Source organism: Urocitellus parryii, chromosome 8 (assembly GCF_045843805.1).
Source record: "Urocitellus parryii isolate mUroPar1 chromosome 8, mUroPar1.hap1, whole genome shotgun sequence".
Classification (NCBI taxonomy): Eukaryota; Metazoa; Chordata; class Mammalia; order Rodentia; family Sciuridae; genus Urocitellus; species Urocitellus parryii.
In genome coordinates, this window is record NC_135538.1 from 93566570 (window position 1) to 93594329 (window position 27760).

At 35.0% G+C, this 27760-nt stretch overlaps 1 protein-coding gene across 1 annotated transcript in view; it reads left to right on the forward strand.

The window, feature by feature from the left end:
• Positions 1–27760, forward strand: part of Khdrbs2 (KH RNA binding domain containing, signal transduction associated 2) — a 561414-nt gene that overhangs the window by 281932 nt on the left and 251722 nt on the right. Inside the window, exon 4 of the mRNA XM_026396817.2 lies at positions 18483–18629. Coding sequence (XP_026252602.2) covers positions 18483–18629 — 147 coding nt within the window. The remainder of the gene's footprint in view (positions 1–18482; positions 18630–27760) is intronic.

The window sequence follows — 27760 nt, forward strand, 5'->3', positions numbered from 1 at the left end:
TTTGGTAGTGATGTTAATCTATGCCAACGTGATTACCAGTTACCTTGCTTTTAGTAAAGACCCATATACATAGAAATCTTAAACTCTTTTTCCATTTACCATCAATTTATAAAACACATTTAATAGACCCAAATATATATTATCTATATAATTAAGAAGCTAAGAGTACTTGAATTTATATTTAGCAGTTAATGTTTTATATTTTAGCTTTGCAAATTCATCTTATCTCTTCTGATAAATACATTTATACTTGTTTATCCCATCTATGTTATATCTAATTTAACCATTTTTAACTGTTAATTTTAGGTTAGCCATGCAAACTAAGTCATCAGAAAAGCCTAATTGACATTTTAAACCATATTTTCCTACCAAAAAAAACCCTTAAAAGCAATGGATCCTGTGCTTTTAAAATTTTAGATAAACCAATGCTCTCTTGATTGACTGACCACCTAAAAAAATGTCTGGGTTAGTAATTTTGAAGACATCTTTAATTTTATCTCTTTATGCAATTGAAATTAACTTTTTGTCAAAGTTTTATGAAAATCATGTAAACTAAAAGACATATAAACCCATTATTTAAAATTTATATGTTCTAATTTGTCTACAGTAAGCCTATTTTGGTATCATATAAATGATATACAGACACAAGCACATATGTAGACAGCACATAATACAAATGTATGAACAAATATATAGGAAACAAAGATTGTATAGCTTTTTACCAGTTTTTAGATTCCCAACAGTTAGTTTGTTTCACAATATATGTCAGATTCAACCTTTTAGAAATTAAAATAGAACCTGTTACAAAAGTCAGTTTTTCTTTCTTTCTTTGTTTCTTTTTTTTTGTACAAGGATTGAACCCAGAGGCACTTAACCACTGAGCCTCATTCCCAGTCTGTTTTTTGTGGGTTTTTGTTTGTTTGGTTTAGATTTTTTTTTTTCCATACAGGGTCTTTCTAAGTTGATTAGGGCCTTAGTAAGTTGCAGAGTCTGGTTTTTAACTTGTGATCCTCCTGCCTCAGCTTCCTGAGTTGCTGGGATTTCAGGAGTGTGCCACCACTCCCAGTTTACAAAAGTCCTTTGTGTGATAATATAAAATAGATTTTAGGCTATACGATGTAGATCTAAGGGGGGGGGCTGTTCATTTGGAGAAGGCAGGGGCAGGGTCTACCAGTCATTTCTGGACATTACATTTAATGGTTCAGGTGGTCATTTATACATCCATGAGTTATTTTCATGTTGACAACAACAACCACTATTTATTCTTCATTTTAAAATCTTCTAAACAGGATAATCTCTTTCCTTTTCCAGTGTATTTGATAGTTAACCCTTGAATAATTGACCTTTGAGTAGACTGAAGGAAAAACAAGGGGCAAAAAATTGCATCTAGACAATAAATTAATCAGAATCAGAACAAATATATCTTAATTTAGGTGTGCAGAACCAAAGATAAATTCACCAGAAAGAATATGAACTCAAAAAAGGAGAGGTGGGAATGTGTGTGTGTGTGTGTGTGTGTGTGTGTGTGTGTGTGTGTGTGTATGTGTGTGTACAGTCACTACCATAATTACTGTGGTAAAAGAGCATATGGAACATCTCTATCAGACCAGAGTGCAGTTCTTGATTCCATTAGAGTCTGCCCCAATATTTAAAGAATGTGAGAGCCCATGAGGTCTCTGGGAGAGGGTAAAATTCAGGAAAATTTCTCAAGAAAAAGAAAATCTGTACATATGGGATTTTTCCATTTTCCTTCTCTGTGCAGAGTCCTTTCCCATCTGGAGAAAAGAGAAAAACCTGTGGGAAGTAGGGCATCCCCTAGAGGTTCCCAGGCTATCATGTCAGCTTCTTTTTTTTATGGAGCTAGGTCCCTGTGGTTTGGGGTAATACTTGCATAGTCCACAAAGCAGAATACATAACCTATTAAGCATCCTTGAAATGTCTGGGGCCTGGTGCAGCCAACCTCTCCAGATGGCCTTGTCCTTTCTCTCCCCTTTTCCTAGCATTTAGGGAGGAACTAATTGAGATAGTAAAATTGCAGAGTTCAAAAAAAGAGAAAACAACCATTAGTGTCCCACGGTGGCTTGGATTTAGAGTGATACTTTTTTCTGGTCTCGAACTGATTCAGGCAATTGCTTATGCAGCTTACATTCCAGATGTAAGTCTTGCAGGGGCAGATATCAAGCAGGCAACTAAGGAATGAGGAAAGCTGCTCTTTTGAGCATTAGAGACAAAGGGCATTGAATAGGTCATGTCCTAGATGGAGGGTACCCCTTTGTCTTAGAATGAAGTCCCATGATGTTCTGTTGGTCTGCACATAAAGATGAAAGTAAAAGGAAGCGAAAGTGGTCTCTAATAACAGACATCAGGGTTTAAAACCTTGTAATCCCTGACCTTCAAATTCTATAGCAATTTTGTCCTTACCAACAATCTTTCAATTGCCAGAGTAGCTTTATCCCCGTGAAACACCAAAAGCAAAAGTTTCAGTTCCTACTCCTAAGCATGTCTGAATTCTAGTCTGGAGATACTCAGTTCTTTATTAGAGTATGCTCTAGCCAATTATCTCAAAAATTTTTGACTAAAAATCTAAGGTGAAGGACAAAGGTTCATAAAATCCTGAACACAGAAAGTAACAAGAAAAAGAATTGAGGGAACCATTGATTCTAGGTAGAAATACCAAATGTTCCAGGGCAGAGGCCTTCTGTGAGACAGAGGCAGTGTGGAAGTCTCCCTTCTTGCAAACATGCCAGAAATATTTGAGACATGTCTCTCAGAGTAACTGGCATGAGTTTGTTAGAAGGGAGAGAAAGGGGGAAAGGGAATACTTTGAAGGAAAGTTTCTAGAGAGACCCACACAGGTCTATTTCTTGACCTTTGAATGATAGCAGGATGACATCAGACTTTCAAGTTCTCACTGTCATGACAACTCTAGGTCACTTTGACTCATGCTGACTGATTCTAATTGGAACCTGTTCTTACAGATTTCACCATTGGGGAAATTATCCTTATCTCCCTGATTCCTGGGATCTGATCAGTGAAATGTTTCCCCTGATCATGTCTGTCTGTCCTCTATCAATATTATTCATATCTTAGCTTCCCTAAACGTATCTTCAACATCCCGTATATTTTCTGTATTGTTTTTATTCATGTTTGTAATTTCTTTTACATTTAATCTTTCTGAGGGAAAAAATATCCTGATTCCAGTCATTCTCTTCGTAATCTAATCTACAGGACTGTCTTGGTTTGAGTTCCCCCTGAAAAAGGCACAATGTGGCAGGATTTGCTTATGTGAAATTTATTTGGAAAGAAAGGCTCTGTGGCAAGATTTACTCAGCTAAAGTTTAACTGGAAGGACATATTAGCCCAAGTAGAGGAATGATGAAATATAATAAGAAAGTGAATGAAACACTGACATGGTATATCTGCAAGCAACTCAAAACTGTGGGCACCTGGAGTTTATCCTACTAAGGATCTTTGAAGAAGGAGAACTTGAAAGCCAGTCCTTCCAGTGGTCCACCCAGCTAAGGTAGTTACATCTCCACCTTCCAGCCTACACCCAGGTCTCTAGATGAGATTTGGTATTTCCTCTCTGCTGTGTGTTTGGGAAGAGCTGTCTGTCTGCTAGGTCTGAGCAAGTCCTCAGGCAAAGAGACAAATTCTGGTTTCATGGAGATAGTACAAGGGAATAAAGGCAGAATCACAACAGCATCAGTTTTCATTTGCTTCAGTGGGTGTTGGGGAGATATTATTAGAGATAAACTCTTCCAACCCAGAAAACCTCTCTACAAGGAAAGTACAGAAAGTAAATGTTTTTATTATTGAATGAGTATTAAAGTAGAATGTGATGCACATTACAAGCAGTCAATCTGCTGAGAGCTTGCAAAGACAGAGAAATCTTTCCATTTTATATACCCAACAGGCACAACCCATTACATTCATGTTCTTAGGTTAAACAATTACTAAGCCTGAAGCAAGAGGACTTGACTGCACCATTTACACATAATTATGCCACACATAAACCACTCTTAACTTTGCTTACTACTTGGGGTGGCTATCTGAATTAGCTAATTACCTTTATCCAGAGGTAAAAACAAACTTATAACTATAAAACTGGAGGTTCATTTGCAACTTGGAAATTAGGCGCTTATCCTTCCACATAAGTTGGAGATAGGCATGCTCTCTGGGTGCATATGTTGATATTTACATTTCAAAGAAATGATTCCTGAGCCTGAAGAAAGACATTCCTAGGTCTTAAAGTTGAGAAAAAGCCTATCTAATTTTCAAAAGGATTTAGATAACTTCAAAAGGAGGAGCAATATTGTAATTACATGTTTTGTAATGTAAATGCTCTGAGAAAAAGGAGGGAAAGGAACTCCTTTTCTTTATTTTCAACAGGGAGAATTTTTCTCTTATTTTAATTCATATTTTCCTTACATGCAAAATGGGTCTTTCAACACTATACAATTTTTGTACCTGCATTTTATATCCTCAGCTGCTTCCAAAAATGTTTTCTTGTTCCAGTGTTCATCTGTCTCTTCTTGCAATTCAATTGGTAAGGGTTCAAATTTTCTCCTTGATTTTCCTTTTTATGGCTGCTAGTATTGGTTGTTATTTTTGTTAGCTTACACATATCTTTTGAAGTGCAATAGTGATAAAATCCTCTAAATAGTGGAAGGCAGAGAGATTCTCACTCTGTGGACCTGGAAAGGGTTTCCTCTCAACTCTGCTTTCTGGTGTCCCTCATTTCTCCCAACCTGAAAGACAAGTGTGCGAGACCTGCTTATTGGTTCCTTCTCATCAGCCTTTGAGGTCAAGCTGAACAAGCATGCTCATATGCCCCTCTCCATCAGTCCATGGATCTCTGAGTGCCACGTTCCTCCAAGGACCCACTCCCCTCTTTCTAGGTCTCTACCACTGGCTTATAACATTATTTCCCAGTGTGCTTCAGCAGCCCATACCAGTTTTCCCCTACTTTTCTCCAATAGATCCTATGTGCATTCTGTTGGAATTCGGAAAGTTTAGAGAACCCCATTTAAAGAGTTCTGTTCCCATATTGCTTTGTTCCTTCAAATGTAACAGTGGTCCACTTTATGCTATGAATCTGCCACCACAACTTATTTTTTAAATGGATGTTTCTTTCTCTTCCTCTCTCCTTGTTTCTCTCTAATCTCTCCCCTTCCCTAATATCTGGGGAAACAGGATTACCTTTCTTTCCCACTTAGGCAGATTTATCTGTCCTTGAGTGCACAGCTATCACAGGAATGAAGTAATCCAGACTTTGGGCATGGTACCAGAAGATCTCAAAAAATGACAGTCTCCCAAATTAACAAGTGAATTACAACCCCAACAGAGAACAAGCAGAATATAGCCTTTGAACCAGCTCTTTAAAAGCTCCTTTTTCCTGCTGATGAGCAGAATCACAGGAGTCACCTATGTTTCTCCTTTGCTAGCAAAGCAATGAAGGTTCTTTGTGCTTTTTCTCCAAACCATTTCCTCCTTATTGGATTGGCGTCTGGGAAAAGGACCAAGATTTTGGTAACAAAAATAAGTATTTGTGAGCAACCTTGTTACTAAGAAACTGCATTTTAAATACAGCCTATGAGAACAATCTTTGATGTTAATTGAGAAGGAGGAGTTATGAACATTCCTATAGACTTCATTTGGTCCAGATCAATTGCCATCTTTTTCTTGGAGAGTGAAAGGACATTTTCATTGTACCTAAACACTATTTCAGGGACTGTTAGCTCACAGTTTGCAAGTTAGACAATCCTTGTAACTCAGAGTGTATGATTTGACTTCCTTAATTTAAGGTTCTAATAAACCCACTATTTCCAATTTCAAGGTAAATAAACTTGTGTTTGACAATGCCTACTTATCTCTTCATATTTAAAACAATAAAATCCTAAGTTATTTTTAAAACATATCACCCTCCATCTTATGGTACTTTTGTACTTCTGGTACTTGACCTTTGTGAATCCAGTAAATAAAAAAGTGGGCAGGTACCAGTGAAAAGATCCCCCTCCCAGAGCTGACCACTTGTAGATTGAGGCCCTTAACCTGGAACTCTTGCCTATTCAGTTCAGTAAATGAAGGGATTTGGAAGTGAAGCAAGAGCCCAAGGTACTGTTTAGGAACTCTTCATTGTTTCTGTATCATGCATGCATATACATTCAATTTGTGTGTTTAAATGGTGGGTGACTCGTTTATACTGGATTTAAAGAATTTCCACACATGCCTATTTAAAAATGCTTTTAAATTGAGGATTCAGACAAATTCCATTCAGGCCACATTATAAATAATAAGTGTGTGTTTATTTGAATTTCTTGATGGTGAAAGCTGCGCAGACAATAGACTTATTTATTTCTGAAGAGGATTTATGTTAAAAGAAAGTTCCCTGGGGCATTAAGAAGAAAAAGCCTGCAAAAAGCACTTTAGTAAATTATAACTCTGAGGATAAAATATGACAATAATAATTGCTAAAGTAAAAACCAAAGTATAAAACTTTCATATACTGTATATCATGCATTTTCAACTTTTTTATTATTTAGTTTATTCCTGTCACTGGAAGAGCTACTCGAGGGAGATTAATTGGTAGCTAAGAATATATTAACTCTTTCGTTCATATATAATTTAGTGTATTGTTTTAAATCTGAGATATTTTCTATAATAATATTTAGCAATAGTGATATGTGATTATTGCTTACTGTATGATTTCTATTATCACTATCATTATTTTGCAGATAATGAATTTATCAAAAGCACTATATAGTAAAGTCAGGTGCTCAATTATAGATACTTTTAAGTGGAAGAACTGAGATTTTTAACCCTGGTCCTTGAGATATAGAAACTAGATTGTCAACTATCATGATGTGTGTCCTTTCAATGTTATCTGGTCCATGTATACACTAGGGACACTAACTTAATTTATGTGAATGTTGCAAATTCAAGAAAGTATACTTGGTACTAGGGTCTGTCCCCTTAGCCCAACATTCAGATGTTAAAACCCTGATTCCTAATGGTGATGGTATGAAGGGGTGGGGTCTTTGGCAAGGTTCAAAAAGATAGAGCCCCAGTTTTCATCTATATAGGTATTCATTCTTCCAAAATTGGAAGATTAATTGTTGATATTAATGCCTCATAGGAAAAGAAAGAAACCGGAGTCTTTTTTTGTGTTTGCATATGAGATTACAAGAAGGTGATTACCTCCAAGCCAGGAAGAGACCCCTCATCAGGAATGGAATCAGCTGACACCTTCATCTTAGACTTCTAAAACTAGGAGAAATGAATGTCTGTTGTTTAAAACCACCCAGTTTATGACATTTTGTTATATCATCCTGAGCACACTAAGACCCATGGTGGTGTTAATTGTCCTTATCTTTTTAAAACACTTGAGCTTTTGAATTTATAATAATTTTCAAGACTATATTCCCTTAAAGTTGTACATTGAAATTAATGTGATACTAGCATTAAACTGATATATTCTTACACATTTGAAACATGTATTTTTCAAGTGAGCTTAATGTTCATAATAAACATCCACTAACATAAGAATGTATATAGCTCTTGGAGTCAGGTTAAATGAATTTAATCCCCTAATTGAATAACTACAACTACATTACTAAGTTCCTCTGAGACAAAAATCTTTCATTTCTTTCTGTTTTTAAAATATGCCAAGTTCTATGCTTATGATTTTAATATATTACTGCATTTCATCTTTATATGAGAAATCTACACTGTCTCATTCTTTAGATAAAAATAAAAGCAAAAACCTGAAGCCTGAAAAAATTAACTGTCCTTAAATACAATTGATAGCAAATATCAGAGCTGTTAATTCAAATCTAGGTTTCACTGCCTCCAAAACAGTTTTATTCTTTCTATTATACTCAGAAGCTTCCACAGTATCCTGACATCTATCTTGAAGATTAAATGGCATAACATATGTAAAATATGCAATGTTGGCCTTATTGGAGATGCTCAAAAATTAGCTTGCTAAGTGGCCTTTATTTTAATTTTTTTTCTGGAAATATATCCTAGAAGACAATCTATTTGGAAAGTAGTATTTCCTGATACTAAAGATTTATGTGTTAGCATGCCTCTAAATGAAAGTCACAAAGTGAATCGTAAAATGCCAAAGCTATGATAAGTCTTAGACATCATGTTGTCTTATGTTATCCATTGTTTTTAGTTATTGAGCTTTCAGAAAACCATCTCTTACCTGACATTTTCCAATATGAATAGAATCAAGTTGGGCTAATGTGGTTGAATAGATGGAGTAGGACTCTCATTTTGCTGTGGGTGGATGGGATGGAGACTGATGCACCTTTCTGGTACCCCTGTGCTTCCATACAGCAACAATTGAAAATTACCCTGAGGTTACCTTACCTCTTTTTGCATGTGAAGGGACTAAGGAACATAAGATCAAAATATCTGTTTCAGTCAGCCCCTTTAAGGCCTTTTAGTTAGCACTTTTAAGGCTGACTTCTTGAATGTAAGGCAATATCAGAATTTCCACAGGTAAGCATACTTGGTATATGCTCATAGGAAATTTTGAAATTCTTTTTCTTATACATGGAAAATAACACAAACAAGCTATTTAGTTAGGATATTGTGGTAGTTCACACATTACGATGAAGTTTCCAATTATTGGACCTTTCTTTCTGGATTTTACTATAAAGTCTACTAAGGGCAACCCCTAGGAACAAAGAGTAGTCACTTTATCTATATAGATATTCATTCTCCCCAAACTGGAATAGTCTAGTAAGAAGTGCAAAGCTGCCAGTTTCATTATCCAGCTTGATAATTACCTATAGGAGAGATTCAGTAGGAGAGGTCCTACTGATCCTAACTTGTTTATGCACACCACATTACTTTGGGGGGTAACAAGCTTCTATTATTTTATTTACTTAAATAGACTGTGTATGTGCCTATAATCTCAAAACAAATAATGTGTTTAAAACTTCAGTTATGTTGTTATTTGATTACAAAACAAATTATCACTGAATATGCATATGTATTGTTGGGGAGAAAACTTTTCAAAGTTGGGTTCTATAATTGGGGGCCTGCAAATTAAGGAAAGATGTGAGAAAGGACAAGTTGTATTTATATATGCCTGGAAATTGCTCAAAGTTGATTAACTCACTGAAAACTAGAGATAAAGGGTTATGCCAAGTTTAAAGGTGAGGGCTATTCAGGGCTTCAATGAATGGAATGTTTGTAATGTATGAGTCTTGTTTACACAATTCTTTTTTGAATCTTGGTGCCCAAGGTCTTTACATTCCTAACTGGACACCTTCTAATTTGGAGTTGGGGGAGGGGATAGGGAGGCTATGAGGGCTGATTCTGCTAATTCTGATTCAGTAACATTAGGGAAGTTCTGATGAGATTTCCATCTGCATCTTCATTAGCCCAATTATATTCCCTGTAAAACAATATTTATACCAATTCTGACACTGTGAATGTGTCCCCACATATAGATATATGCCTTGTTCTTCATTTAATGGAAGAGGTACTAAATGTAGTAATAATTTGAAGCCCTATACAATTATGATACAGACATGTAAAAAGATAAATCACAAAATGGAGTGGTGAAACTGCAATTGATCTAGAAAGAAAATATTGGGAGAAACCTTTCTGGGAGTACTTATCTTAATTTACACAAGCAATGTCTGAATATAGAAAAAGATTTTATAACCTATATGTTTTTGAACTTGAAGTTTTGGGAAACTTTTAAGGAGCTGAAAGGGCAAGTGTAAAAATAAAATACAAAAACAAAATAATAATAGTAAATATAGCTGATATAATCTTGTTTGGGAAAAATTTCTGGTGACTTTTTATACAATTAAAGTTGTAGGGACTGAAGTGTGTGGGTATTCTATAGAACAGTCTCCAAGCTTGAGCAGTAAGGCTGCTATAAACATTAGTTTAACGATACGGCCAAAAAGTGTTGGTTGATCTGGTGAGTCAGTTAAGTGTATGCTAGTAAAGATTAATTCTATAATTAGATATTTAAGGAAAGACTACATATTTCTTAGACTTGTGATACATGTATACACATAAATGTGTGCACAGGTCTAGGATATCACCTCAGTTTGCTCAGGACATTTTCCTAGCAACAGTGGTGATGGTAGGATGTCTTACACCAGAATCGAGGACAAAATATTAGCATGTGTAATAGTGCCAAGAAGGAATTCATGACCTACATCACAACATGAACAATTTGTGACATGCTCTTTAAAAAAATGCAAAAATCAGCTGAGCATGGTAGTGAACACCAGTAATCCCAACCATTTGGGAAGCTGAGGCTTGTAAGTTTGGGTTGTAAGTTTGAGGCCAGCCTCAGCAACATAGTGAGACCAAAATTAAATTTTACATATTCACACATGCATACAATATAGCAATTTAATCTGGTCAGTGTCATTCTAACAATAGTAGGGTCAATTAAATGATTTCCCCCTTATTTTATTGAACAGCCCAATGAACTGGTCATGTGGGCCTTGGAATTAGTAATCAAATACCATATTATTCTGTTTTCCCCAGAAACATCCAAGTGACAGTAGAGAGAACTAAGACTTGAAGACAGGCAAAAGAAAATTAAAATGTGGTAATGAAGCAGGGAAAGACTTGGGGAATGAGAATGAGAGTTTTGTAAAGTTGTGCATAATGGGATCTTCAATGTGAAATCCTTGCTGTGTGCTTTCCAGTGATTGTAAATGAAGTGTATGATCTTCATAAATTATTCTATGAGTATATATTTTGGAGTATTTCAAGAAGTTATGGGTTTTATTTTCAATTTGACAATTGGCAAATCCAGTCAGAGCACATGGGGCATCTTATCCTGTGTCAGATTGGGGGATAGAGGTTGTCTTGAATCATCTGAACTAAAATGTATTATGCTGTTGTAAGCAAACCCAAGGCCCCATACCAGATGGAATCAGGGATGGGGGCATCCTAACCATAATTACCTTTATGGTGAACAAACTGTCCATGAAACAGAGCACATTTGCTTTAGGAATACAATGTAATAATCCAAGAGAAACTGTGTAAGCTACCCTGAACTTGAAAATTTTGGAGGAATGATGTATTTGGAACAGTATATTGCAGACAGAGTGAGATACAAATAATGGGAAGTGATCTCATTAACATTTTGAGCTAAGCAGTTTATGATGTGTGTGATAAGAACCCTGAAATGACAGTTCAGCCAGCCCTGGTGGAGGTATAGCTCCTAAAGAATCAAAATCTTTGGGGAGATCAGGAAAAATGATCTATGGCTTAGTAAATATAACCTATAACTTGCTACAGCATACTCTGGAGCCCACAGTGCCACATGGGATGAGATACTAGGAAATTCTGGGAGACCACTGGTTAATGTCTTCTAGAAGCCAGAAATATTTTGGAGAAGTCTAGATGTGCCAAAAGTTTTCCTACATTCAATTACCTATTAAATCATAACATACCCATAGTGATTAAAAGCTTGATCTTTGAGATGAGATGGTAAGGATTCTAATCTAAGTCCAAGATTTATAGTCTATATAGTGTTCTGTACTAGTTTCTCTGTGAAACAATTTCCATTTTGTAAAGTTGGGGGTTAATATTATCTGGCATGAAGTGTAATTGTACAGATAGAACAAGATAATACATGAGAATTACTTTTCTCATGCCTGTCATCTAAGAAGCAGTACCAAAATTATGCCTTCTATTCCACCATGATTATTATAAAAAAGGAGGCTTGAAGAAAATACCCTAGAATTAGAGTTAATAGTTATCTTAATTTGTGTAGTTTATGGATTTTTTAAAAATATTTTTTAGTTGCTGATGGACCTTTATTTTATTTGTTTACTTATATGCAGTACTGAAAATCAAACCCAGTACTTTATACATGTAAGGCAAGCACTCAGCCACTGAGCCACAACCCCAACCATATGAACTTTTTTTTTTTTAATCTAGTTTTGGGGATTTCAGTGGACATCCTATTATGAACTAAGAGGAAATTTTCCTAATTGTGAAAATGTTTTCAAAGTCAGAAAAATTTGTTTGTAGAACATGAAATGCAAATGATAATTCGTAAGAGAAATTTCCATAAACATCTCTTTAACAATTAAGTATACTAATTAATTCAAATTAGACATTATTTCATGCCATGCTTTTCTCTATGAAAAATCTAATAAAACAGTATGTTTCACTTATATTTTACCTCAAGGCATACATGAGGGTAGTGTTCGGGAATAAGTAAAACTACATTCTATTTTCCCAATTGACTTTGCTTAGAGTCTTTTATATTTACCAATTAATATTTTTACATGGAAGAAAAGATTTAACCTGTGCTTTCTTTCATATTGTAAAACATGGTCTCCACAAATCATTGTCTGAAGGTCAGTAGTGAATGTAAACGGTCTCACTGGAATAGGTATACTTTTTCATGTGAGACTAAATAATATCAAATAAGTGTGCAGTCTTTAAACATAATTTTGAATTATGTCAAGTATATTCAACCTCTAGTATGTGCATCTTGCATTCTTTGGATTTACCCATCTGCCTTTTTCTGTGCCGTATTAGACAAAGATCCATTCTTCTACAGTGTTAAATTTGAAAGTATTCATTTTACGCTCAGAATTTTTCTAACATTTCTGACTTTTTGAATCTTTTTTTTTGTTTTTCTAACATTTCTGACTTTTTGAATCTTTTTTTTTGTTTACCTTCTTTGCTATTATGTCACTGCTGTGTCTAGTATAATATCCCAAGATATCAAGACCTTTGTTAAAAACATGCAAAAGAAAAATGAACAAATTTTTATTTTAACATCAAGCATAAATTTCCAATCCAATCGGAATTCAACTTGTGAGATAATACATTTATTGTAAAATAAACCTTTTTCCCACAAATTTATTTGGGACTCTTGTTTAAGAAATACCTGAAGAGACTTTCAAAATTACTAAATATATATTTACTGGTGTCCAGGCATACCATTCAATGTGGTTGTGATGTCTGGCCATATTCAAATGAAACTTGGGGATTTATTTAATAAAGCCAACTGGGACATAGTATTCTTTAAGAAAAATACAGTTTATGCATTCTAACAGACACTGGCTAGTCTCTTACCAAGATTAGATTTAACAATGGAGTATCCTTTTAACTAAACTTAAATGAAAACTGTCACAAACAACTCATTGCCACCAAGTACACATTCTTACTTTTTCCTGACATAAAGAAAGAACTTACATTCTAGACAGATCCATGGCCACTCAGTCTGAGATCACATTCACAATCCAGGGCTGCCATGTGACTATGTTCCTGCAAAAGACATCTGAGCAAAAATAAGATATGTAACATCCAGTGCATGCCCTTACAAGCTTTGGCCTCCCACTGTTTCTTTTCTCTTTTCATGGAGGAGTATGCAAAAATGATGGAGACTGGGGCTGGGGATGTGGCTCAAGCGGTAGCGCGCTCGCCTGGCATGCGTGTGGCCCGGGTTCGATCCTCAGCACCACATACAAACAACGATGTTGTATCCGCCAAGAAATGGAAAATAAATATTAAAAAAAATTCTCTCTCTCTCTCTCTCTCTCTCTCTCTCAAAAAAAAAAAAAATGATGGAGACTGTGTAGCTTCCTTGATCAACACAGATTAGAGCAACATCCTAGGGGCTGTTTGAGTTTCACAGAAGGAACCTAGATCTCTGGATATGAGTGCTGAGAAGGGCCATCTGCCCCTATAGATACCTAAGCTCAGACTTGGACTTGAGAAAGAAATAACTCACCTACTTGCTTCAGCCACATTTCTTTTGGTCTCTGTTGAAACAACCAAACAGTATCTTACTAATACTACTTGAAATTATGGAGAATAATAATAAGAAGATATTTGTATACAATGTTCTAGTTTATAAAATGCTCTTCAAATTTCTCAAAACATACAAAGTCCTATGAGGTAAGTATTACTATATTAATATCAAAGGTAAAGTAAATCTTTGGAAGTTTTTCCTTTGTCAAAAGTCACCCAGTGGGTGAGTTCAAACAACATACCTTCAAAAAAGAAAAGAAAAGAAAGAAAAGAAAAACCTCACTTTGGGAACAATCCACAATAGCTTATGATAGTTCTGCTGGGTTCACTTTTTTGGGTTTTTTTTTTTTAATCTTTATTAGCATTTTTAACCCAATCCTGCCTAACGCCTGGCTTCAATCTTCACTTATTCTGTAGGCTATAGGAAGTTGATTAGTACATAAACTTTAGTTTTCGCAGTTGAAGATAAGGATACTTGAATGAGATAGATGCTTGAGTCTTTTCTTTAAAAAATATTCTCTACCTCTATGTTTAAACTAAACTTTTCCTCTGTTTTCTGCTCCCTGCTCAAGGTAAAGACAAAATGTCTAGTTATTTATGATTTTATCTTAGATGTTGGTTTTATCATCCAAATTTACAAATTTGATGGCCAATATTTTTGTCAGATTTTACCTTTTTTTCTCTGAAAAACATAGAAAGGTGGTATCTTACTATGATGGCCACTGGCACATGTGCTCATTGAGCACTTGAAATGTGGTTAGGTCAAATTGATATATGCTGTAAGTATAAAACACACACTGCAATCAAAGACAGCATGAGAAAATATTTTAATATCGTAGTAATATTTTTATATTAATTGCATATCATATTTTGGATATATTGTTTGAAAACACCTATCATTAAAATTAACTTTACCTCTCTCTTAGTATTTTTAATGTAGCTACTAAAATGTATTTCCATTGAGCAAAACAATCCTGGAACATTTCTCTTCTATGGAAGATAGTGAGTATTCACCAGCCCATGCCTTCTTCCTTCTGATTTCACAACTAGGACACATTCAATATCCTCTTTACTAGGGGATACAGTCAGGACTGTCAAGTGCTAATTTTAGGTTGTCTCATGGAAACCTTCCACGGGTTGTTCACCATATTCTTTACTCCATTAATGGCCTTCACAGTGAAACAATGGAGGTTGAGGAACCAAAGAATGGCAAAATCCTGCATACTTAGATTTCTGTGTAGAGAAAGGTGCCCCAGATGGACACCTATTGGGAACTTGGTGACAGGTAATAAATTTCTATTGTGTTGAAACTCTGAGACTGGATGATATATCTGCTAAATCAGCTAGTTCCATCTTGTGGAATTCACTAAATACCTTGAGAAAAGCAGATTTATTATTTGAAGAATATCAAGCTAGTAGTTTTAAAAAATGTTTAAGAGGGTTAAAAATACAGAAATCATCCTACATAATAACTTGGATTTCCAAGTATTGGAGATGAGAACACTCGTCCTGATCAACCAGTCTACTGCTGCCACCTTCCTCCTCTTTCACACTTTCTACCACGGTAATGTTTGATTTTTAAAACTCTTAGATTATCTGTGCATGGTAGCACACACCTGTAATCTCAGAGACTCAGGCCACATACCAAACGTGTCTAGCAAGAATCCCTCAATAACCAGCTGGAAATTTTGGGGGGAAGTAATGAGAAGGGGTCCGCATCAAGAAATCTCTGAATTCACTACTCTAGCATTTATACTCATGCCAAGATGGCCTCTGAATTAACAAGCAGCTTGCATCCCAGCAGGCCCCAAAGAGAAAAGAAATATTTACTACACTTCATGGTACATTCATTCAAAGCTGATTCTCCTTCCCAAATTGAGAATCAGGCATTAAGAAAAACCATTAAGTCAAAAATTCTAGTTTGACAATCAAGAATGTAAAGAGAGAGCCTAGAGAATCATCAGCATCAAAGATAGAGCATTAATCTCCAGGACATACAAAGATTTCAAAAAACTTAACACCAAAATTTCCAAATAGCCCAATAAATAAATGGGCAAGGGAATTGAACAGGCACTTCATCAAAGAAGAAACATGAATGGTCAAAAGTATATATGAAAAAAATGTTCAACATCTCTAGCAATTAGAGAAATGAAAAAAAACTACACTGAGATTCCATCTCCAGTCAGAGTGGCAATTATTAAGAATACAAGTAACAATAAATATTGCCAAGGATGTGGGTGGAAATGTACACTCATACATTGCTGGTGGAACTACAAATTGGTGCAACCAGTCTGGAAAGCAGTATGGAGTTTCTTCAGAAAACTTGGAATGGAGCCACCATTTGACCTGGTTATTCTACTCCTTGGTTTATACCCAAAGGACATAAAATCAGGAGACTACAGTAACATAGCCACATCAAAGTTCATAGCAGGTAAATTCACAAAAGCTAATCTATGGAACCAACCTAGGTGCCCTTACTCAGCAATAAAAGAGAATAAAATCATGGCATTTATAGGTTAAATGGAGTTACAGAAAATAATGCTAAGTGAAATTAGTCAATCTCAAAAACCCAAATGACGAAAAGTTTTATTTGATATAAGGAGGCTGATTCATAAAAGGGATAGGGAAATGGAGCATGGGAAGAATAGATGAACTGTAGATAAGGCAGAAGAGTCAAATGGGAAGGGAGGGGGCATGGGGTATTTAATGATGGTGAAATGTGATGATCATTATTATCCAAAGTATATGTATGAAGACACGAATTGGTGTGAATATATTATGTATACAACCAGAGATATGAAAAATTGTGCTCTATACATGTAATAAGAATTGTAATGCATTCTGCTGTCATATATAAATAAAAAAGAAAAAAAGAAAAAGAAATGTGGTATATGTACACAATGGAATATTACTCAGCTATAAAGATGAATGGAATTTTGGTGTTTGCTTATAAATGGATGGAACTGGAGAATGTCATGCTAAGTGAAATAAGCCTGTTCCCCGCCCCCCCCCAAAAAAGGAGACTCTTCTCTCTGATAGAGAAGATGCTAACCCAAAACATCACTAGAGAATAATAGAAATTCATTGTATTAGACAAAGGGGAATGAAGGGACAGGAGGGGGGATGGAAATAGGAAAGTCAGTAGAATGAATTGGACATAACTTCTTTATCCTTATTTGTAAATACCCGACCAATGTAACCCCACATCATGCTCAACCACAAGAAGGAGATTCTAATTGGAACAAGTTGTACTTGTTTTGGGTATATATAATGCGTGAAAATACACTTTACTGTCATGTTTATCTAGAAAGAACAAATTTTTAAAAAGTTCTAGTCTAAGAGAGAAAGTATTCTTAGGGAAGTAGAGAGTAGATTATGAGTCTGAAAGGTGCTCCTATTGTGAAATTTGAGGAGTTGAAGGACACACACACACACACACACACACACACACACACATACAGCAGAGCACCTTCCTGTCTCTTTCACAGATCCTTCATGTTCTCAAACACTGTATATTTCTAGTCAGATACACACTCACATTAGCATGGGTCACACAGTTGACCCATGAAATCAATAGCAAATTTACTTTTTTTTATCCAGGTTAGGTCTATTCATATGGCTTTTCCATTTAATCTTCAAAGAAAACAAAATTATGTGTTTGAAATTTGAAATTTAATGAAATAAGTGTTCATTGTTTCACTAAGAACTGTTGAAGACAAGAAAGGTACACATAATTAATAATGTTTATGTTAACTTTTTTAAACAAATTTTGCTCCTTTGAAATTTCAAAAAATGCAAACTTAGCTGCAGGATGAGCTATGTTTTTGAATCTGATCTTTGCTGAAGCTACTTAAGTTTTCTTTTTCCTAATCTGTAATATGTGAATATGTGCAAGATATTGTGATTAGAAATGATATGTGAAAAATGCTTAGTGCACATGAGCAAAAATACATTTATAAATATGCAGATTTGCTCTGCATTTACACTGAATTAATCAGGTTTCAATAATGACTTGAGCACAGAACCATATAAAAAAAATCTTATCCAAGAAAATTGTATTGTTGGTTAATCAGATGCTACATAGCTCTCACAGAATTAATGCAAACATGATATTTAACTACCATTCCATTAACATACCCCTGTTGACCAAAACAATGCAGTGAATGACTGAATGATAGAAAACATGTGGGCATGAAGCTCAATGATTACTTTGGCAATGGGAACAGGGACTGGGAGGTAAGCCGTGTGATTTTGCCTATGTACCTTTTATCATGAGCAAATAATCTATAAATTCTCAAAAAGTAGAGAGTTTAGTTTTCTTAAGGGACATTGTGATAATCTGCTTATTATCTGCAAAATACGATTCATTAGACACACACACAAAAAAAAATATTTTACTTGCAAAATGTAGCAACGTGCATGAAAGAGTTAATGGCATTTCTGTGACTTGTTTTCTGATGTTGAGCATTTTCATTTAGCTGATTAAAATCTGTTGTAGATGCATAATTATGTCAGGGTTTTTAAAAGCACTGAAACACTCAAAATCATTTTAAAAAATCTTTAAATGGTTTGTAGCATATTTTTATTTCTCACAGGGTTTCTTTCTACTCGTGGAAAATTTGCTTAGAATATGCCCTTTTGTCATTCTCGGTAAATGTTAAATCAATGCAAAATGAGTAGATTTGTATTTCTAAAAATAACCTCTTTCACAGGAAGAAGAATTAAGGAAGAGTGGGGAAGCCAAATATGCCCACTTGAGTGATGAACTTCATGTATTAATTGAAGTGTTTGCTCCTCCTGGGGAAGCTTATTCACGTATGAGTCATGCATTGGAAGAGATTAAAAAATTCCTGGTTCCCGTAAGTGTTTTCATTTTTTACAAAAGTGCTTCTCTTTGGTTTCTATGTAAAAATGGGCCTTTGATCTTCATGAACGCTTTAGAAGGACACTTGTATTGCAAACTATCCATAGGGTTGATACAGAGCTATAATAAATAGGACACCAACATCACTTAGCAAGGGAACTGGCATGTCGTCACATACTGCTGGTTTGATCACAGTATTCATCTTCAGTATATTGCACCCATGCATCAATTCACAGCCTTGATGAATAAGATAAACCTGTAAGCCCAAATATATAATTGATGTTATACATTTTTATTGTGTCTTAATGTATTTTTGACAACTTATAATTAACAGAGAAAACACTTATAGGGATAGTAGTAGATGTGATATTTGTAATAGGGCAATGATAATATTTTAAAATAGCAAGTGTATTTTTGTGTGACAGCATGCCAGGTGCTGTCTTTTTATAAAATGTAGTACAAAATGATCAATATTAATAGAGGCAGGTATTTATTGACTTCAAGCAAAAATTAGAAATAAAATATCACTCCTCTATGTGAGAACAATAGAGAATGTTCATTTAGTAAGGCAGCCAATTCTGAGTTACAAATTGACTAGAAATTTCTACTGATTTCCTAAGAAATAGAGGGAGGCTAAAAGAATGATGTTTCCTAAAGGTTGACAATTTAGCATCCTAGGAGGTAGTCCTTCAAATAGAAATCTTGGCATCGGGCTTAGAACTGGGAATAAGATAATGAGGAGAGAATGCTGAGTGAAGTTTTCTGGAATGTCTGCATCTGTGTGATAGTCTTCTGCAGAGAGAAAGACAGTAGGCTAAGATTCATCTATGAGGTGAAGAAACTGTGGATTTCTAAACTAAGTAATATACTCAGAGAAAATGATGAGATTCATTGATTGGCACTGATTTTGAGAATAGGAAAAGAAAAAAAATCTGAGAATTTCCAGAATGAAAAAAATTAAGAACTAGCCATGATTTATGTGTCCAATTCAAGAATTAATTTTTGTTAAGACAAGGTTATAGAACAATCCGATACCAATCTGAGTATTCCTTAACTCGATATGCACACAGACCTGCAGACCTTCCTAAATATATGCATGTTTCTTAGGAATGAGGATGTTCTGTACACTCTTTCTTTTGCCTTCAAACTAAATGCCTAGTGCTATGTTGAGTAAGGAATTTTGCTATGTTTAGTTCAGACCAGACCTTTGGTAATATGCATAATATAGAATAAGGCTAGGGCTGCTTATATTACTGACACATTTCATAAATGTAGATAAATCATTTAAATTCTCAGGTCTTCAGTTATTCATCTTTAAAATGAAGATAATTATAATTGATTGACCTCTATCACAGATTTTGTGAATATTAAATAGAATAATGCATATGAAAAGATTTAGAACATTATAAAGCACTCTATAAATTATTTTCAAAATGTAGTCTGCTGTTACAGTAGATAGAAATATCTAGGAATAACTTTGTATAGGAAAATATATTAGGCAAATTAGTATTTCATTGCTGCATATATGTTGGGCTCAGGCTGTTGGCTAAGTCAACCCTCCTTTATTAAAATCATCAATGACATATCTCATATTGAGACCTCAGACTTTATGATACTTGTAATAATTTCACTTGTAGCTTCTCCATCAGATATATATATATATATATGACAAGGCTGGCATCATCTCTCTTGGTCAGTGCTATATCCCCATCATTCAGCACCATGAAATAAGTGTCTTAGTCACATTTGGGGAATGGTACCCCAAATCAAGATGTCTCATATATACAGACCCTGATAAAGAATGAAAACCTTCCCTTGGCCAATCTCACTGCCTGTGCCTGGAATTTCATCTCAGTACATAGTTGCTCCTCATTTTGTTTCCGGCACACTGGCTTTTGTTCATCCAACACTCCAAGACCACTGCTCATTAAGGGCCTTTGAAGATTCTTCTCCAAAATGTCAGCACATCTATCTTTCATCATTAAGGAGTCACATTAGATGTTAGTGTGGCAAGAAATTCTTCCTCAACCACACAATCTAAAGGGCTGCCTCTGTTACCTTCTATCATACCATCCTGTTATATTTTTTTTCACAGTATCACTGCCCACCCTAGTTAACATTCCAATTTATTGTCCCATCACGCCCTAACCCTCTTTGTTTTTCCCCCCTACCCCTTTGGTACTGATTGAACCCAGGGGCACTTAACCACTGAGCTACACCCCTACCCTGCTTTTTTGTATTTTATTTAGAGGCAGGTTTCACTGAGTTGCTTAGGGACTAAGTTGCTGGTTTTGAACTAGTGATCCTCCTGCCTCAGCCTCCAGAGATACTGGGATTATTGGTGTGCACCACCACACTCGGCCTCTTCACTTATTAATATCTTTTCATCTTTAGATATTCTATGTATGTTTTACTTATTTGTTTATTGCTGATGTCTTTGCTAGAATATAAACATCATGAAGACTACTAATAACTCTGTCAATGTTCATAAATCTTGCCATCAGTGAAAGTCCTTCTACCTGATAATTTTTTTTCTATTTGCCTTGCTGCTTCAGCACCAAGCAAAGTAGATGTTTGTCTACTTCAGCCATCACCAGAACCATAAGGAACAAAAATGAATTGCCCATTTTTTCATTATATGAAATCACTTCATTATATAGGTTTCTCCTAATATTAAATATCAAACTTCATAAATTCTAGCATTGCTGAAAATTAACATATACAAACAGCACAGCAAAGAATTAAAACAATTATAAGCCCATAAGATCTATTCTAAAATGATAGGCAAGGCAAATGCAGGGCAGGACTCAGAAATTCCATTGACATCTCATTCTGCAAAATAGTCTTTCCATAGTTAGTGCTTTGTACCTTCTCCCTCTTATATGTTACATAAAATTTACAACTTGCCCTTAATCCAAGGGTTTTCTTCATCCAAGACCACTAACTTTAGAATCTGTAACTCCTTGGAAATGTCTGGATGCTTTAGGATATTAGAAACCAACTGAGTTTTAGCACTTAAATGAATTGTTAAGACTGAAGAATTGTTCTTGCCCTGAGGAAAATTCACAGCCTCTTGGTCTCTATTCAGGCACTACAGCCTTATCAAACGTGGAGTGAAGTGACCGGGCAATAGATAAGACATTATTAATTTGAACATGGCCAATGTTAAATCTCTAATGTTTTGGAGATGTGCTATACTAAAGTTTTCCTTACAGTTGTTATTTTGTCTTAATATGCAGATTAGGATGATTAAATAAATTATGTGGTGAATAAAGACAAAAGGTATGTTAAGTCCTAAGTTAATATATGCTTCAATAATATTAGTGCACTTCCCTCTGTATGTTGTAAATAGGTGAAGAAATATTGTCATTGTTATATTTTATGCTATTTCTTTCTTTTATATTTCAGACATCTTTACTATCAGATATGGTTATGCAGGTTGTGTCTTGTGCAACTCTGGGGTGACAAATATACACCATAATTTGTAAATGGGTCTATTTAAAACCTATAGGGTTCCCTGAATACAAATCCCCCCCACACTTTTTTTTTTTTTGGTGGTGCTTGGGACCCAGGGCCTTGTGCATCCGAGGCAAGCACTCTACCAACTGAGCTATATCCCCAGCCCTCAAAGTCCCATTATTTAACCCCACTTAACAGGTTACCTCAAAATAATGGCAGTGTTTTATTTTTTTCTGACGACTGACTCATCTTCAATGAAACCAAATTAGCAAGTTGTACTATATTGCTTAATTATTAATTAATAATTGAGATAGAATACATTGTCTCATGATTAGAAATGATGAAGCATTCAATGAAATTCTGCTCATTGAATGTGTTTTATTATCTTTTCACAGAAAAGGTAAGGAGTTTCTGCAGGAAGAGTAGATTAGGCTTAGATCACAGATAACATATAAATTACTTTGTTACATTAACCAATAACTATGCTATTCATATAATTTAGAGCTTGCACTATTTATTTTTACTAAACCCTGTCCCAAAGTCATAATCTTCCCAGTACACAAAGCTATGCAGCGATTACTATTATGAGGGTTGAAAAGCATCTGTCATGCCTAGCTCAAGTCTCTAATGATCCCCACCAGAGGTTGGTATAATTTTAGGAAAAGATAGAGAGATCACTTAAGCCTATGTAAAGATTTACATTTGTGTAAATCCTTTACTAGTATCATTTGTAAGACTTTTAATTCAGTTCAACACAGAAAAACATATGGATGTTCCAGGTTTTTTTTTTTTTCTTTCTTTCATTTGATTGTATGTGTATCTTCTCGATAACCATGACTCTTGAAATGGGGAGTTAGGGAGTATTTTTTCAGGTTGAGGCATTGGAACTCCATACAGGAAATCCACCAAGAGTTTGATATGAAGGGCAAGTAAGATCTTTTTTTTTTTTTCTTCTTTAAGATAAAAGCCAACAGAAGGCATTTTTGCTTTCTCCTCTTAAAGACTAATGCCGATGCTATAATTGGAAAATGATACTGATTACAAACAGCAATCACACAGGAAAATAAGTGTATGTAAGGAAAATAGAAAAGAAAATCAGATGTTTTCAGTCTAGGAAGAATTTCTAGATTTTCATATGCTGAATTTTTTTCGAGTGTTTTAAAAGATAAGTGTTAAAATGTAACCACTGAAATTTATGTTATAATTTGATAAAAGTAGTAATTTTATCAATCTTTTATGCAGGAGAATATATAGGGGAGAAAATGTCAAACAAATTCCACAAGCTAGTCAAATTTACAGTGATAAATGGTGAGATCTGAAAGGCAGGAGCTGGCAGATATGTTTTTGACTAGCTTATGGAAGGAGTTCAGCGCTTACAGCAATAACATCTTACAAGCAGGAGAAAGATCAGTTACAGTATTGAAAAAAAATGTCCAATGCAGTGAGGGAACTCCAATCTATAACCTGGATATCTCTCCTTAAGTGTTGTGGTTATTAAAATATTGTCAAGAATTTCCTCATATTGCTATCTTGAAAATCAATTAATTCCATTTACTTTCTTGTAATTAACCATATTCTAATAGTGTGGTAACTGATGGAAGTAAGCTCAAAGCCACATGAATGTATGTAATTATTACTTCTCAGAATTGTTTCCTGTGTTGCTGTAGCACTATGATCATATTCTGATTTTATTTAAAGAAATTTATATTCATCTAATAGTGAACATTTCTTCATATCTCAAAAATTATAATGGAATTCAGACATATGTCTTGGATTGTAACTAAAATCATTATTAGTTCCCATAACAGACCTAATAACTATAAGTATTATATTATTATGGAAATCCAAGACCACTTTCACATTGCTAATTGACTGACTGACATAACCTGTAAGACAGATAAAAGAAGCAGTGAAGAGTAAAATAACCATTTGAGTGTGATTTTTCTACAAATCTGAATAAACGTGTATGTGAGCGTGTGTGCATGTGTGTGTCTGCGTGTGTATGTTTTACTTCCAGTCAGTGCAGATAATTAAATGCTTACTGCATAGTGATGGGAGAAATTTATGAATCCATGGTTAGGATGTTATGATATGGTTTGCATCCTATGAATCAATTTATCACTAATCATCTCTGGTCCCACTAGTTGCTCAAGTTCTGAAATCCCCAAGTCTGCTCTTTACAAGAATTTTTGTTGCTTTTTATATGTCCAGAGTCATCTTCCCATTTTTATCTATACCTCAATTTCAACTTGATCAGTTATTTGTTCCACATTAGCTAATATTATAATAAAAGAAACTGCTTTTGCTATTCTATAAGTAGTCCCTAACATTCAGGCTTAGCAATATTCCCTAAGAATTTATTGGCATTGTTAAAAATTGGTTGTACCTAAGGTCAAGTTTGCTCTTCAAGGCAAGACTCTCAGGTCTTAAGTTTATAAGATTCTTGTACAAGAAATATTTTAGAAGATTAAATTTTAGTTTATATTTGAAAATCTACTGAATGTTTATTCTGTGCCTGTATATAGGTATATATGCCAACACCGACCATAAATGCATTGACAGATGGAAGCAGCTAAAATGAACTCATGATTATTGAAAAATTTAGTAAAACTTTAAAAAGGAGGGGTCAGAAAAGTGCCGCAATATCATAATTCATGAAAGTGTGTAATTTTCATTTTGTAAATAATTTTAAATAAGTAAAAACTTATACTAATTAATATAACAAATATTTCTGAGCACCAAATAATATGCCAAGCTCAAACCTAGAAATTTGTGTTATATTAGTCACTATTCTAATAGAATTTTAAAACAAGAAAACTTTTTTCAAAATTCAGAGTACAAAGATTATCAAGAATTATTTGAAAAATATTGGTGATGAGGGACCATATTGGATAATAAGATGGTTATATAAGGATGATGGTGATGACACAGTAGGCAAGAATGACCAAACAAAACATGACATTTCTCATATCCATAAAAAGTAATTGCTGTCAAAGACCACTACCATACAGACATGGGTCAGTTATCCAAAAAGACAGAAAGAGAAGGGGGAGGTGGAGGATGAAGAGATAGCTTCCTAAAGGTATTAATGACCCCCTGGTCAGAGATTGTATTTCACATGGAAAATGTTAAAAGGCCACCAAAAACTTATAGGCAATAACACATTATGAAACTGATTATTTTTGCAAGATTATATATTTCTGAAATGTGTCTTCAACTTCTGTTCTAGCAATTAGTTCTTACTTTTTAAAGAGCTAATTTACAGCTACTTAAGATACAATGTAAGCTTATTTTGAATTGCCCTTCCTTGATTAACTGATCTCATTTTACTGCTCTGAAACTCCTTTCAGCAAGCTACAATGGAAAATGCATTGGATTCTCCAAACAGCATTTAAACTAGATATCCAGAGAACTTGGAAAATCCCCAAAGAAATGTATCTTCCATCTCATCTTTAATCTTTATGTTCTTTGTTATTATTGTTGGTGCTGTTCCTTTTTTGCTTGTTCTGCCCAATTTCTCTGGGTAATGTAATGAGATTTTATATATATATATATATATATATATATATATATATATATATATATATATATAGAGAGAGAGAGAGAGAGAGAGAGAGAGAGAGAGAGAGAGAGAGATCCATCCACACACATACACAACAATGCTTTACACCACATGCACAGGTTTTACTGGATGATTTGTACTTTTTTACCCAATATGGTACAAACAATGAGTTTAATTTTAAGTTCTGGGTTGGATCCCAGAGAGTTACCTATGTATGCTAGGCAAGCCCTCTACCACTATAGTACTTCCCCACCCATCTTTTCTTATTCTGAATCATGTATTAAACAAATTACATAATGTTCCACTCATTTCTTTAAAAAGAGCCTCAATTTAGGACATGCAGGTATTAAGAAGCTGAGTTATTTCCAATTAATACTTTCAATTTCACATCCAATTCTAATTCCTACCTCGCTGTTACAGTCTTAGGCTGAAATTTATGGCATGGGGATAGCAGTGGGGAAAGACAGTGTGGTCCTCTCATTAATCTCAGACTGGTCCCAGAGCTTGGTGAATGGTCATGTATGATAGACTGGGAGATGATGTGAAATTGTAAGACATGCTGTAAAACTAGTTCTAGAATCATCTGATTGGCTTGTTTTGTTTGAATCTTCATTTCAAATAGTTTCCTCTGATGGGCTCTTTGGTGGATGGCTGCAGATCCTCAATTGACTTGTTTTTTTACTTGGAGCTGAAAGCTGCTGCTATGCACTTTTGTCTCAGGAATCTTTACTATCTTCCTGCTTCTGGTGTTATAGATCAGCTTTGTTCTATATGTTAATTACTCATTTGTTTACTGTTGGCTTCTCCAGTAGGATATTACGATAGGGATATGAGCTCAGCTCTGGCTCTCTTCTCATTGGCCCTTCCTGGAAACTGTTACCTCTTCAATTGGGTAGCATTAGTCTGTCAGAGAAATTCTCTCCCTGTTGCCTATTTTCCTTTCTTAAACTTTCTGTTTTCTTCTTTTGTAACTCCTTTCACATGGGACATCCCCTGGATCTTTCTTCCACTTGTGTTTGTCTACTGATTCTAACTCGTTGTTTTGCTTGGCAATCCTTCTGCACAGTCTGCTGAGCCACAAATTCAGGACACAACTGTGAGGATGCTCTTTCCATCCTCCTGAGTTGTTTAAATGGGAAATCATGTAGATACACTGCTCACTCTTTAGTTTGGTTTTGTTTTTTCAGGAAATACCGTAACTGTATTGTCTTAGCTCTATCTTCAGGTTTTTTGTTTGTTTGGTTGGTTTTGTTTTGTTTTCCCCATTTGGGTCTCTGTCTGTTCCCTCCAGCAGCATTATTACCTTGGGCAGGTTTTCCAATGGCTCTTGCTCTCTGGCTGTTCTTTCTTCTGTTGTTTTTCCTTCTTAATTTTGAGTCTGTTTTTTTAGGCATCTTTAGTGGCACTTGTCCTTTAGAGTAGTAAAAATGGATCAGTCTTCCCGCAAAGATTCAAAATGAAGAGTCTTGGAGGCCATCAATGGTTATGCTGGGTACTGTGGTGCACGTTTGGAATCCCTGCTACTCAGGAGGCTGAGGCAGGAGGCTTGCAAGTTCAAGGCCAGCCTGGGCAATGTTGAGAGACCGTGTCTCAAAATTTAAAAGTAAGATAAAAAGTAAAATGCGTGGAGATTCTAGCTAGGTGGTAAAGCATACATTGCCATAGATTCAGTTCCCAGCAACTCACAGGCACACACACAATAAATAAATAATTAACCTTAATGAAAAACCTGAAAAAGCATATCCTTTTTCTTCAGTCTGCTTGAACTCTTCTAGATTTGGCAGTCTACTTACTCAGGTACTTTTTGGCTTCATTCTGGCCAGAGATAATAGGTAGGCCCAAGATGGTCTATGTCAAATTTGTACATGGTTGGAGTATAAATTATTGTAATCCAAACTCTCCCAAATATTCACTCTACCATTACCATTCTGTGATGTTCTGGAGCTGGTCTTTCTTCTTTCACTGCACTCAGAGGGAGTAAAAGCCTTTGCTGTCACTTATCTTACCTAGACCTCCCAGAAACCAGTCATGTGTACAAGCTTCTGAGAATCTCAGCTTCTGTTGGACCTAAATGACAACATTGATTATGTAAGAATAATAAGGAA